Source organism: Thamnophis elegans, chromosome 4 (genome assembly GCF_009769535.1).
Source record: "Thamnophis elegans isolate rThaEle1 chromosome 4, rThaEle1.pri, whole genome shotgun sequence".
NCBI lineage: Eukaryota > Metazoa > Chordata > Lepidosauria > Squamata > Colubridae > Thamnophis > Thamnophis elegans.
In genome coordinates, this window is record NC_045544.1 from 116,069,510 (window position 1) to 116,083,212 (window position 13,703).

A 13,703-nucleotide genomic window follows, 5' to 3' on the forward strand; every position below is an offset into this window, starting at 1 on the left:
GAAAGAAAAGTGGCGGCAGCAGTAATACTTGGGATGGGTGGTGGAAGTGTGCAAGTCAATTGGACTGGGGATTGGGCAAGGAATGTCCTTTTTCCAAGGCCCCTTAGAAATATTATCTCTCTGCTCATAATACAAATGGATTGAAATTGTGTATGCATATGAGAACACACTCACAGAGATATGTGGCTTGGCAGGCAGTGGTATTTCAAAAGGGATATCTGTATTCTGGAAGTCTGAGTGGTCTAGAGCATCAAGGGAGCCCTCTTCAATTGCCTAGGAGAGCAAATAACATCAGAAAGGAAAAACATGGAATCCTTTTCCCCCCACCACCTCTCAAGAGTCTCCGATAAAACTCACATCAGTCAAATCAAGGAAACGGTTTAGGAAGATAAAAGCCATGTTCTGCCAACCAACACCCTGGAAAGAGGAAAGAGAGAAAGATAAACTATCTTTCCCAGTTCTCTGCCAAAAGTCAAATCTGATTTCAGTTCAACATGGCAAGAGCGTTCAAATGTTTTCAAGCTATGATTGCTGGACTTTTGAGTAGCATATTGGAAATTGTGCTCCACAAAAGTACTACTTTTTTAAAAAAAAGTTTAATTAGAATCAAAGGAGACCGATAATCACTCTCTCACATTTATCTGTGGGATGAAGACTTGATAATCTAATGTTCTCATTCAACAGTAATCTGATAGGATAGATGCAACTATAAAGCCTGCCAAACATAATATGAACAAAAAAAGACTTTTTTTCTGCAAGACCTGTAAAAAATAAGGTCACTGATTGGGAAACTTATAAACATCACAATAACCTTGTTGAATCCTCTTTTTAAGGTACCTAAATTGGCAGGCATTGTTACAGTGTGAAAGTAAATTCCATAATTTAAATGAGCACTGTGTCAATCATCTGCCACTATTTAACTTTAATGGGATGAGCATGAGTAATATTTTGAGAAAGGAAAACAATGATTCTTCTCCACTTTACTAGTGCTGTGTATTGTATTGTATTGTATTGTATTGTATCCCATCTTTCCTTTTACCATGCTCAAGAATCCAACTAATTCCTTCGAGTCTCTGCCTAGAGTCTATCTGGAATGAGATGGTAGATACACTGCTTCAGTTCTCTTGATCATTTGGTCATTCTTATACTGTAAAATGTCTTAACCCTTTTAAACATTTTCTGGAGATCATTTGTTTGAAAGGTAAAATCTAAAGGTGATTCTGAATGTAAGAGGTGGAATCCTCAGGAAGTCAGTGCAAGTGTCAGGATTCTAAGTATTGCATCCACCAAAAGCAGAACTCAGAGACAGATATATTCCTCAAAGAACATGTTTATTGGACACTTCAAATTGGCACAGCTAGTGAAAACCAACTCTAACAGTTCCCGCAGTTTCCCCCCTAATTAAAAAAACAAATATTCCCTCCCCAGGTGTCACATTGTTCAATGAAGGTAACTGGGAGGCTGCTTGGTCACTCCTCTGCCATCTGGGTTGATCTTGGTTACCACAAGAAAACTTTTTGTTTTGACCAAGTAGCCTGTCTGTCTACTTTTCCCCCCTTTAAAGTTTGTGCAACTATGAGGCACAAAAAAAACGGCTTCAGCCAGGTCAGTCTCAGAGCTGACAGCAAGTTTGTCATATTACTACCAGGCATACAAGGAACCAGCCATTTTCCATTTTGCCTTATTTGGCATTAATTGACCACATATTTTCCCCACCAACTACCTTGATGTGACCTACAAACAGGAGCTTCCTGTTCCTCACCTTAGCTGCTGCTCCTGCTTCATAGAAGGCCTTGTCTGCTGGAATGATCTCAGTATGACGCAACAAAGAGATGGAGAGCTTGGCTGCCACAGTTTCCTGGAGGCGAAAAACCACAAACTCAAAACTCTGCTCCCTAGCTTCCATTCTTAAGAGATGACACGTCTTCTGGCAAACCAGCCCTTCTCAGACAAAGGCAGTCTATTCAAGTGGAGCTAGTTGCCCCACCCTTGCCTTCTTTTTAAAAATACTACTGTAATTATAAGTCATAAGTTAAATGAGTTGAGAGAGTCACCCTCTCCCTCCAAAGTCTCAGGAAAAGAACTTGGTTATCAAGGATTGCAATTTGATATTTGCACAGAGTGAAATATATATATATATAAACGCGAAAACACACACACAGGAATCACGAAATCTCAGAACCATAAAGCCTACAAACTTGAAATTTGGCACATATGTTCCTCTTGGCTTCTAGGTGCTCGTTAACAAAGGATTTTTTGAAATGACTATCAGATCTTAGTATTTTGTATATTATTATTAACACGCTCTGATGCTAAGAAGTTAGACGTTCTATTCTCCCTCCCAACCTGAAAACTTGGACATGGGCATGCTGCCCATCCGCCTGCTGGCTGGGAGTTTGGAGAGGAGCCTGTCGGAGAGGAGGTGATAAGAAAGGTGGGGCTTCTGTGAGGCAAGCCTAAGGGAGAGAAGGTGAGAGGAGAGGCTGATAGTAACTACTCATTAATTTTCAAGTTGTAAGTCAATTGATCAAGCCCGCTCACATAGTTTCATAGCGGAACACGGGTATTCAGCTAGTACACAATGAATCTAAAAAGTAGAAAAGTTCTGAAAATAGGACTCTTCATGAGAAAATTAAGCTGTAAACAAATGACTCAGAGATGTCATAAGAACTATTCTTTCATGACCGGCAAACCTAAGCAAACAGATTTGGTTGCCAGTTGCACAAGGCCCACAGACTTTGTAGCCATCTAAGTCTGAAGCTGTACTAGCAGGGCGAATACTGTATCAAAGATAATGCAATCAGAACTCCATGCTTGGAGTAGTGAAATAGTAAGAAAGCTGGTGTTCAGGAACAAGCCAGAGACTAGAAAACTGGTTAAATCCCTTTGACCTGCTGCCATCCTTCTCTTACCAGCTGTTTGATGCTTTGGGCTGCAGATCGTGTAGCATAGTAGTGAGATATAAGCAACATGGTTTCAAACTCCTCATGAGCTGGCGAATTAGCTTCACTCGATTTCCCTAAATTTTCACACTGTAAGAAAGGGGATCATGTTAAGTTTGCTGGAATCTTAATCACTTAAAATTGGGGGGGGGAAAGATCTTTATCTTACATATTTGTTAAAAAGAAAGAAACACCTCACCTTATTTAGGGCCAGCTAAACATTTTATTCACCCCACCAAAGAGACTGAGTAATGAAAAAGCTACTCTCTGAAAATATAGAGTGGTGCCACACAGATATTTTGCATTGCAGCTTTACTTAGGAAAACTTGTGTGTGGTATTAGCAGCAGTGCACAGAGGAGTAAAATGAAGATCAGGCACTTTACATTCAATGGTACCTCATAATTTACTTTTAAGCCGTACTTACCAGGTTGAAAAGCACGTCCCGCAAATCAGCCCAGCTGTGATAAGCCTCTGAGCGATTCATATTGGCTGCATTCACCATCTCCACAAATAGTCGTTTATAGATATTGAAATTCTGAAGAGAAAATGTGGGAAGAGCTTTACTATGAAATTTTAGATGAAAATTGCCAACAGCGATTTGGAAAGGAAGATTAGAAAAGTTTGTTATTAAATATTATGGATGTTTAGCTTGAATAGGACATAAGGATTCAGTGTTATTGGGAGGATTTTAGAAATATTAAATGACATGCCAGTATGTGTTTATGTATTAAATTTTGGTATATTTTATGATGAAGGACGTTTAATTATAGTCAAATAAAAATGGAGGTATAAGGGTAACAGGTATAAAGTTAAAATACTTGAGTTAATATGAATTATGCTTGATGACTGTGGAAGAGATGCACGAAAACCTTTTGTAACCAACTGATACACTTTCTAGAGTATGTAAAGAAGGAAGATTTTATGTGTTTGTTTTGAAAATAAAAATAAATTCTATTTTTTTAAAAAGAAGCAAGCAAATTTTCCTAGCCAGCTGGGACTATATCTTACCTGGGCATTGGCGGGAGCACCATTCTGAACATAGAGGCCCAAGACTTTGTCCCAATTGTTCTCGCGGATCAAGTATGTGGCATAAAGAGCCACATATTTATGCAGCACTTTATAGTTCTATAAAAAGCCAAAAGAGTAACAAAATAATATGGAAAACTGTAAAACAAATAGCAGTTTTCCATTATGAGAAATGATCTGGTCAAGTGGGGAAATTCCTTTCTGGGTGAACTATGTATCTTTAGTGCTTCCCATTTCTTAGTGGGAAAAACAAATCATGCCTTTGTTTGCATTCTGTCCAAACTGATACTCCATTCATCAGTTCTGAAATCCAATTTTATCCCAATCAATTCTGCGCAGGCAGGCAGCACTACATTGAACAGACAATGTCAGTATAACTCCAACAGAAATGCCAATTACTTCTGAAGGCTCGGCATGATGCCTTGATTGATGATTTAATTCATTCAATTAAATGAATTTAATACCCATCTCCAAACTGGCTCAGGGCAACATGCCATACAACCAACAGAATAAAAATAAAACAAGAAGTGATGGTGTATTTTTCTAACCATGTGCAATCTGAGGGAGTGAAGGCAACCACCCAAAGCTTGAGAGAACAGCCTGGTCTTTTAAGGCTTTCGGGAGTGCCAGCAGGGTGATAGCTATTTATTTATTTATACATTTGGTTTACATAACTATCCATCTCATGCTTGTTCTTTATTTGTAAGCTGCCTTTATTAGTTTTACAAATAACCGAAGGCCACAAATATATCCAACTCACTTCCCACCTCCTATTTTCCCCATAACAACTCTGTGAAGTGAGTTGGGCTGAGAGTGAGTGACTGGCCCAAGATCATCCAGCTGGCTTTCATGGCTAAGTAACTTGAACTCACAGTCTCCCACTGTCTTAACCACTAGATCAAACTGGCTTTCATTGTTGAATTAACAATTGCTTTTCAGTCTCTTTTGCAGACAGATCTTTGGCCCCTAACTAAAGCAGTGGTGAATGGAAAATGGACTCAATTCCATCTGGTTTCAAACTCAATGTTTTAGATAGCTTTTGGGAAGATGCTTAGGGTGTGTGGTCAGACAACATTTGGCTCTTTTCATAGAACCACTTGGACTTTTTATATACCTGTTTGGCAGCTGTCTCCAGGCACTTTTCCCACTGCCCCCTTTCCACATACATATCGAGGGCAGCCATAACATCCACACCCACAAGCTGTCAAAGAGAGATCAGTTATAAGTCAGTCACTTTAAACAATAATGATACAGCAGTACCAACCTGTTCTATCTTTTGTACATTTAATGTCATCTCATATTCTCTAGTCTCCTTCTAGAATTGCCAAATAATATGTTTGGCTGCATCAAGACTTTTCGATTTAAATTTCACTATTTTTTCCTAAGCCTTTGATTTTTGACTCCCCCGTCACAATTTTTAACATTTTCAAAAATAAATATTGATAGAACAATGACAGATGTATTCAATTTAAGTTGCACTTCAAAAATCTGTCACATTTCTATTTATGTAGACGTAAAGGTTCTTCAAACAATTTACTTGAAGTTCTCTCCCAACTTTCAGTGCCTCCCACTTTCCCCTTCATCCCATTCAAGATTCCTTCTCACCGAATCTACTTTGCCTTGATTCTTGAGGTATTCTTTATAGTGTTGATCCACATATTCTTCATATCTGCCAGAAAGGAAATTTGTCATTTCTGTCCTAGTAATAAGGCAACCTTAGTAATAAGGTGATGCAACAGGAGACCTGAGAAACTGACAGCCTTCCACCTAAGCAGCATTATATATTCTTATTCAAAGTGTATTATTTGCAAATCACTCTCAGAAGCAGAGTTTAGTACCTGGGGTCAAGTTCTTTGGCCACACACTTAGCTTTGTTCCACTCTTCCCCCTCCATGAGGGCATCGATGGCTTCCTTGATTAGATCAAGGTTGAGGTATAGCTCTACCGCCTGAGGATAGAAATGAAAAAATTTCTATTGCATATTAAAATAGAAGTAGATATGATGTTTGGGGCTGTACAGAGAGGTTGTAGGCTCATTGCATGTCTGGCCTGAGAAGAGATAAACTTCCCAGGAGTTTTGAAACTACGGTAAAAAAAACTATTCAAAAAATGGAAATGTGGGGGAAAATTAAAATATATGCAATATTTATTTGCATGCCACATTTTTTCAATTTAAATTCACTTGGCTAAGTTAAAAACGTACAGGAGAATATGTCTGACATGTTTCTGCATACAATTATGCTTGGAATATTTTTTAAATGTAAAACTAATTTCATCAGTGACTACTTTGAATAACTGAATTTACTTTTAAAGATTTTTAAAACATTTGTTCTGGCATTCCTTTATGCTTCTTTTATCCTTTGAGGCTAGTCAACTGACCCACCAACCTCTATATAAAAGTCAGCCACAGTTATTGACTTTTCACAGAAACAGAGTGTTTCACAGAAACTAAATTCTCCTTTCTTCATTGATAAAAATAGCATTTTGCCCTCTGGGGACAGAAATTCATTTTTTATTAGCACCAGAGACCTGGGCTGCACAGCTTCTCTTCTGTATACATAAAAGTCTTCCTATAACAATAGAAAACATTTATCTTTTCTTTCAGTATTCTAAAATAAAATGTTTTACTGGAATATTTTTATCCCCTTTGTCCTCTTTCTAATCTTAAAAAAAAAAAAACTGGGAAAGAATTGTTTATTCAAACACAGATGAGACGGAACTGCCCTTCAGAGATTTACTCTTACCACGCTGAACTTGCCAATGCTGACAAGCTGTGGTCCCACTGTCCTCATCACCTCAATGCTCCGAGACTGGCCAAGAAACTTGATAGAAAGTTCAGCTGCCTGACATGAAAAGAAGCATTCACAAATGAAGAAATGTCCCCTGTACAGTATTTTTTTCTTTGTGCAGAGACTCCTGCCACAATGATTTACAGCTTACAAGACTCTATCAGAGACCCGTTGGAATGGGAATTATGAACTTTTAGAAAATGAGCAATTGATCAACGACAATCAAAGGTCAAATCTAGCTCGAATGTAAGAAGGAAGCAGAGGCGCAATTGATTTAACAGTAACAGAGTTGGAAGGGATCTTGGAGGTCATCTAGTCCAACCCCCTGCTCATGCAGGAGACCTATACAAGGGATTTGAACCACCAACTGCCAATCTTTCTGATCGACAAGCTCAGTGTCTCAGTTGCCAAAAGAATTCCCCCACAGACACGTCTTTCAATTTCCAACTTTTCTCTATTTCTCTCCTTCAAGTACATTGTGTGCATCCAACTGAACTAAAATTCTATAAACAGAGAAGGCAAGGTGGACCTCGAGCAATTTCCTACCTTCATGGAACATTTTTCCATCAGTGCACTGTTGCTGGGGTCCCGCACCTTGAGATAGCAGTCCACAGCTCTGGCATATTCGCCTGCTTGCTCCCACTCACGTGCCTGCTCCAGGAGGCCCTCGATGCCCCTACCAATCAACAGAATATTAGTCGATGCCACAAAAGGACCAGGAGATTCCCTACAACTTGATGTGGAAACTCCAATCTATCCCATCCCATAGAATTAGGATAGTCCCAGAGATAGCTTGAAGAGGAGATCCTGGTCTTTTGAAGCAATTAGTTGTAGAAACCTCAATGAAAGAAGGTTAAGTGATTAGGTCTTTGAAAAATCAGGCCTTAATCTTAGGGCTGAGTGACTTGCCTAAGTGACTTTTGCAAGCCAATTTTCCCATACCTCTCATGACCTATATACCTGGGTCCTTTTTTAGCCACTTCCCGTTCATACTCTTCCTGTAGAGCTTCCAGATCTCCAGGTAGAAATTCTTTACAGATTCGGAGAGCATCAGTCCACATAGCAGCTTCCTTGGGAAAAGAATCATGAAAAGTATCCTTACTTGGCAAAGGAGAAAGGGAAAACCCCCTCTACTTATTTTTTTTCCCCGTAAATAAAAGAACAATTGTAATAATTATAATTGTCATAACTTCCAGCCTTAGGAACTATAGATAGTCCTTGACAGGATTATTTATTCAGCAACTGTTTAAAGTGACAATGGTGTTAGGAATATAATCTAACGGTTGGGTTGGCAATATATAAATCATGTAACAATGCTATACCTGTTTCTTTAAATCATACTGTAAAATGTGATTGGTTGTTTCCTCAATCGGCCATAAGAGAGAGCCAGAATGACTGTTAGCTCTCTCTGTTTGTTAGATACTGGGCTGATCTGATCTGATGTTTTTGGAAGCTGGAAGTGCCATGAGCTATTGTACCGTATATACTCGAGTATAGGCCGACCCGAATATAAGCCGAGGCACCTAATTTTACCACAAAAAACTGGAAAAGTTATTGACTCGAGTATAAGCCTAGGGTGGGAAATGCAGCAGCTACCGGTAAATTTCAAAAATAAAAATAGATACCAATAATGTTTTTGAATATTTATTTCAAAGAAAAACAGTAAACTAGCGGTGTATTCAATGAAATACTTCACTCACCTCATGATGCTGATGTCCCGCTGTGATGATGATGTCCCGTGCAGCCGCGGGAGCGATGTCCCGCCTCCTATGACACACGGCACAGTGATTCCTATCATTGGATCACTGTACCAGAGGAGGTGGGACATCGCTATGTGGCTGCTTGCCATAACAAGGAGGAGGTGGGACATCGTTGCAGAGCGGCAGGAGGGGGAGGAAGGGGAATCGTAAGACAGCCCTGCATTACATTAGAACGTGAGGAGGGGGGATGGTGCGGTGCGCGCTGCGCGGCAAACTGACACAGAGGGAGGGGAAACTCACAGGGGCACTGGGCCATTCACGAGTGTCACCCAGCGGCATGGCCCCGCCCCTTTTTCTCCTCCATTTCGGGCAAATTTTTCACTGACTCGAGTATAAGCCGAGGCGGCTTTTTTCAGCCCAAAAAGTGGGCTGAAAAACTAGGCTTATACTCGAGTATATACAGTAAGTTTTGCAACTGCTAGCAAACTTTGAATACCGAACTGATTATATGATACTGGACTATGTTATTTGGATTATCCCTTAACTGAAAGACATTGATGACTGACTGTCTTTTGCGTGTATGACTTGGACTGTTTGATGGACTCTATCTCTTATTTCCATGAAAGTAAAAGCCTATTTAAACTGCAGTGTCTCTCTATGCTGGTTTGTGTGTTCTCCAACAACACTCTCACAACGCTTCTCTGAACGTACTCGCTCTCCCAACAGGGAGCTTACCTAACAAATGGTACTGAATGAATAGCAGTTGTGACAGGTTATGGCATCCTTGGTAGATCATGGTCACAATCTGGTGCTTGGCAATCAGTTTGCATATACAACCAGTTACAATGCCCTGTGATCATCATTAACAATCTTCCCTATCAGTTTCCCCAGAAAGTCAATAGGAAGCCAGCAGGAAGCTTGCAGGTCACTGGTCACTGGTCAGTCTCTCCCAGCCCCTCTGTGCTCATGCAAGGCCAGCCATTTGCACCTCCTCATGGACTGGTGCTGTACATCATGCTTCCTTCTTGATCTGTATTGCACCCTCATGTACCCTTCCTAACTCACGTGCTCACACACGCCCTTGCAAACCTTCCCCAACTATTGTAGTGCCTTTCCCATGCACCCTCTCACTTCCCCCACCCAGCAGCAGCTACTTACCTGCCTGCTGGCCTAGCCTTTTTAACTTCCTGCTGGCTTTCCCATTACATTGGTTGTGGGAAGGCAGCAGAAATTTGCCTTGCCAGATCACTGAAGGATATATCAGACCATATTTAATTTGCAAGGATCATATTTAATTTGGAATTGATTATTCAAAATAATTCAGTTTGTTTTACTAAGCCAATGTCCCATGTTGTTGGCCACCAGCATCTTTGGCACTGCTAGGGAGAACAGGAGGAGAAGCTAGCATGCTTCTCTGAAATTCAATTTCATCTACAGCTCCCATCACCAAAGAAATGCTATCATGTTTCGATCACAATTTGGTTGTAGAAAATGTCAAATGGAACTTCTTTGGAAATCCCTTTAATAAGCTTTAATAAGATGGTATTTGGTCTAAATAGAATGGCTTCCTCACGGCCATAGAATTAACAACTGGATAACAAATCAGGGTTTCAAAGCCATCTACAGTAAATTTCACGCAGGACCAGAGTTTACTAAACATCTCCCAACCCAACCAAAACATTTTGTCAAATAGACCAGTCCTGGCGTTTTTTTTCTATTTACCTTGTAGTGTTTCACAGCAAGGTCAAGTCGCTGAGCCCGCAGCAACAAAGCTTCTGCTTTCTGGAACTCTTTTTGCTTGAAGGCAGCATCAGCTTGACCAACTAGCACAATGACTACACTCTCTGGGTCATGGACTTCAGCTACTCGCTGGGCAGCAGTCCAGTTCTGGGCATGAGCATACCTAAGTGAGTGGGGAGCACATGAAACCACTGGAATAGGACAGAGGCAGAAATCAAGAGTATCATAGGAGAGTGGAGGTACACTCACATTAGAACTGCCTCTTTAGGCTTCCCGGCCTTCACAAACTCCACCTCTGCCTCTTCAAACTTGCCCTGCATTTAACAAGAGTGACATATTCACTACCGCATTACTCCAGGAAGGAGAGCAACCATTAAGGAACACAAGGGATTCTACCTCATCTTCCAGGAAAGAGCCATATTTGAAGTGGATCTCAGGTAGTTTCTGCTTCAGGGAGAGTCTAGCCAACTCAAAGGCAAAATCAAAAATGCTATGGAAGAAGAAAAGGAGGTGGAAGGAGGAATTAGGTCTCCCATCCCAAACCACTTCAATTTCAGCAGTGAAAACTATTGGGCAACTATCACATGAGGTTAAAACCAACCTGATTACAAAAGAAACACAGCAAGCAAACCCCACTCAAGCCACACAAGAAAGGGCACCCGTAGTTATTGCAGAACCCCACGCCTTGTGGAAACCTATGGGCAGGTTCTACCCCTTGAGAATCTCTGGTATGAGACAAGGCATTGGCGGATCTTGCCTCCTTTGCAATGGGAGACCTTACTTGGATACACCAGTAAGTCTTTCTCTCCTTGCTGCTCACTTGTTGTCAGCTGCATGGTCAATGGCCATTTCCAGAAGTCCAAATTTGTTGAGGAGTTTCATGGCAGCCTCTCCACCAAGACTCTTTGCCCACAAGAAGGCCACATGCTTGTGAGAATTTGCTCCACCGTGAGCTTTTGCTACCTGTCTCAGATCAAAACAGAAGTGAAAAGGCAATTGAACCTAAAGCAGCTTACTGTGGCTGCTCATCAAACGTGACTTTTCCAAGACTAATGAGTACCATATTTTTTGGAGTATAAGATGCACCGGAGTATAAGACCCACCAAGGTTTTGTAGAGGCAAATTTTTTTAAAAAAGTTTTTGCACTTTGCAGACCTCCCCAAAATGGCCCATTTTTACCAAAAACAGGCCCGTTTTTTTTTCTTCAAAAAAAGGGCATGAATAGCCTTTAGGAGGCTTATAGAGTGCTCCTGGGGGGGTGCCCCCCCAAAATGAGCAAAAAATGGCCCGTTTTTCACAAAAATGGGCCCATTTTTTGTCAAGCTCAGGCTTTCCGCAAAGCCCTTAAAACCTGGTTGTTCCAACAGTCCTGGGGCTGACGGGTTCCCTGCCCCCGCTCGAATTGTGTGGTTGTTGAGTGTTTTTTTAAATTGTTTGTAGTTGTTTGTCCGTTGTTTTTCCTCCTGTTTGTATTCCCCCTCCTTACTTTGGTTTGTGAGCTGCCCTGAGTCCCTCTGGGAATAGGGCGGCATAGAAATGCAATAAATCAAATCAAATAAAAAAAAGGGCATGCATAGCCTTTAGGAGGCTTATAGAGTGCTCCTGGGGGCTGGGGGAGGGGCACAATTGAACAAAAATGGCACATTTTTTGCTCATTTCTTCCATCCCCAGCCCCCAGGAGCACTCTGCAAGACTCCTAAAGGCTATGCACGGCCATTTTGGTGAAGGGGGCGGGGTTTCGGGAGGCAAAAAATGCTGTATTCAGTGTATAAGACGCACCCAGATTTTCAGCCTCTTTTTTGAGGGAAAAAGGTCCGTCTTATACTCCGAAAAATACAGTACGTCCTTCCTTCAGTCTTTTCTTTGTGGATGCATACCTCTGGCACCCCCTAATGCTCTACTCTTTAAGGCTATGTAGTAAGCACACAGGTAGGAAGTATGCTAGTGATGTGATTCTGGATCACATACTTAGCTCCTAAGCTCAGCCTGGAACAGCTTGGAGAGCTCATGCCCCAGCTGTTGCACCAAAAGGAATTATATATGCTGCTCTTACCCTGTAGGCCTCATCCCACATATTGTTCACACGATACATGTTAACAGCTGCCTTCCAATCCTTGGCTTCAAGGTAGTGATATTCCGCCTCCTGCAGATGCCCATCAGCTTCCAGTTCCTGAAAAATAAGTCAGAAGGTCACCACCAAACCTGCTTTTCTCCTGTTACTTCTCCTCAAATGCTTTACCTTGCCCAAGTGCAAATGTGTATCGCTCAGCAGATCCTTGTGGTATTTGGCCAGCAGGCGAATCATCTCATCATACATCTTGCAATTCTTGTACATCGTAATGGCCAAGTCTGGTTCATCCACAGTTATGTAGAGCCTGGAAAAAGCATAAACTTGGCACTGAAAATGTTGCATCCCCAAATAAGGATCCCACCTAAAACTACCGTGCTGATACATATAACTTAGCAAAAAAAAAAAAATTAGTCTGTGGGATTCATTGACATGCCCCCAAGAGTTCTACTTAATAGTTTGTTTACACCAGTTGGAAGGTTCTCTTCGCTTTCTTCCCCCGGCCTCTCTTACAAATTCCATTCTTCTGGTTTAAAAGATACAGAACTCAAACACTTCTCACCTCTCAGCTTCCTTGTACTTTCCCTGTCGCTCCAGCTCCTGAGCTTGTGTAATGTACAACACTGACACATCCTCTGGCTTCATGCATTTTGATGCCAGCTGCAAGGAGAAGTGGGAGCAAGGCCTGGGCATGAAAGGATAAACTCCCCTTCTCCAAATATCCACAAGAGATGTACAATACCCCATTTTGAACCCTTCTGGATAACCAAAGCAAATTTCTTCACACCCTCCCATTGCAAGCTTTATTGAAATGCACTTTCTGGAACTGGGAACACATGGCCATTCGATGCCTCATTCCCCTCTGCTCTGGGCTGACCAGAATACACCTACAGTAGATTATTGCATCCGATTCTAGGTGCATTTTAGGAAGGAGTTGACAAGCTGAAATGCATTTAGTGAGAATGTGTCCAGATAAGGTGCCTGAAAGGAAAAACGTATGAATATAGGTAGTCCCCAACTTACGTCCCCAATTGAGGCCCAAATGTATGTTGCTAAGTGAGAAATTTATTAAGTGAGTTTTACCCTGTTTTACAACTTTTCTCAACGCGTGTTAAGTGAATCATTGCAGTTCTTAAATTAGTAACACGTTTGTTAATTGAATCTGGTTTCCCCATTGACTTTGCTTGTCAGAAGGCCACAAGAGGGGATCACATGATTCTGGGACACAGCAATGTGTCATAAGTGCGAGTTGGTTGCCAAGCATCTGAATGTTGATCATGTGACCATGGGGATGCTACAGCCATTAAAAGTATGAAAAAAAAGTCACAACTCACTTTTTTCAGTGCTGTTGTAATTTAGTGACCAGTGAACGGTCACTGAATGAACTGTAATAACTTGTGGACTACCTGCAATGCCTGGAGGCCTTAATTTTTGTTT

The 13,703-nt window shown here is 41.2% G+C and overlaps 1 protein-coding gene across 2 annotated transcripts in view; it reads right to left on the minus strand.

The window, feature by feature from the left end:
* The window catches only part of IFT172 (intraflagellar transport 172), a 35,552-nt gene that overhangs the window by 5,044 nt on the left and 16,805 nt on the right, over positions 1-13,703 (minus strand). For both annotated transcript variants that reach the window (XM_032215554.1, XM_032215555.1), the window contains exons 27-45: positions 12,829-12,926; positions 12,438-12,573; positions 12,252-12,368; positions 11,019-11,161; positions 10,595-10,688; positions 10,448-10,512; positions 10,181-10,361; positions 7,719-7,828; positions 7,305-7,434; positions 6,714-6,812; positions 5,808-5,917; positions 5,575-5,638; positions 5,084-5,170; positions 3,952-4,068; positions 3,368-3,478; positions 2,913-3,032; positions 1,763-1,858; positions 358-417; positions 175-273 (exon numbers count right to left, since the gene is read on the minus strand). In XM_032215554.1, coding sequence (XP_032071445.1) covers positions 175-273; positions 358-417; positions 1,763-1,858; positions 2,913-3,032; positions 3,368-3,478; positions 3,952-4,068; positions 5,084-5,170; positions 5,575-5,638; positions 5,808-5,917; positions 6,714-6,812; positions 7,305-7,434; positions 7,719-7,828; positions 10,181-10,361; positions 10,448-10,512; positions 10,595-10,688; positions 11,019-11,161; positions 12,252-12,368; positions 12,438-12,573; positions 12,829-12,926 — 2,037 coding nt within the window. The remainder of the gene's footprint in view (positions 1-174; positions 274-357; positions 418-1,762; positions 1,859-2,912; positions 3,033-3,367; positions 3,479-3,951; positions 4,069-5,083; positions 5,171-5,574; positions 5,639-5,807; positions 5,918-6,713; positions 6,813-7,304; positions 7,435-7,718; positions 7,829-10,180; positions 10,362-10,447; positions 10,513-10,594; positions 10,689-11,018; positions 11,162-12,251; positions 12,369-12,437; positions 12,574-12,828; positions 12,927-13,703) is intronic.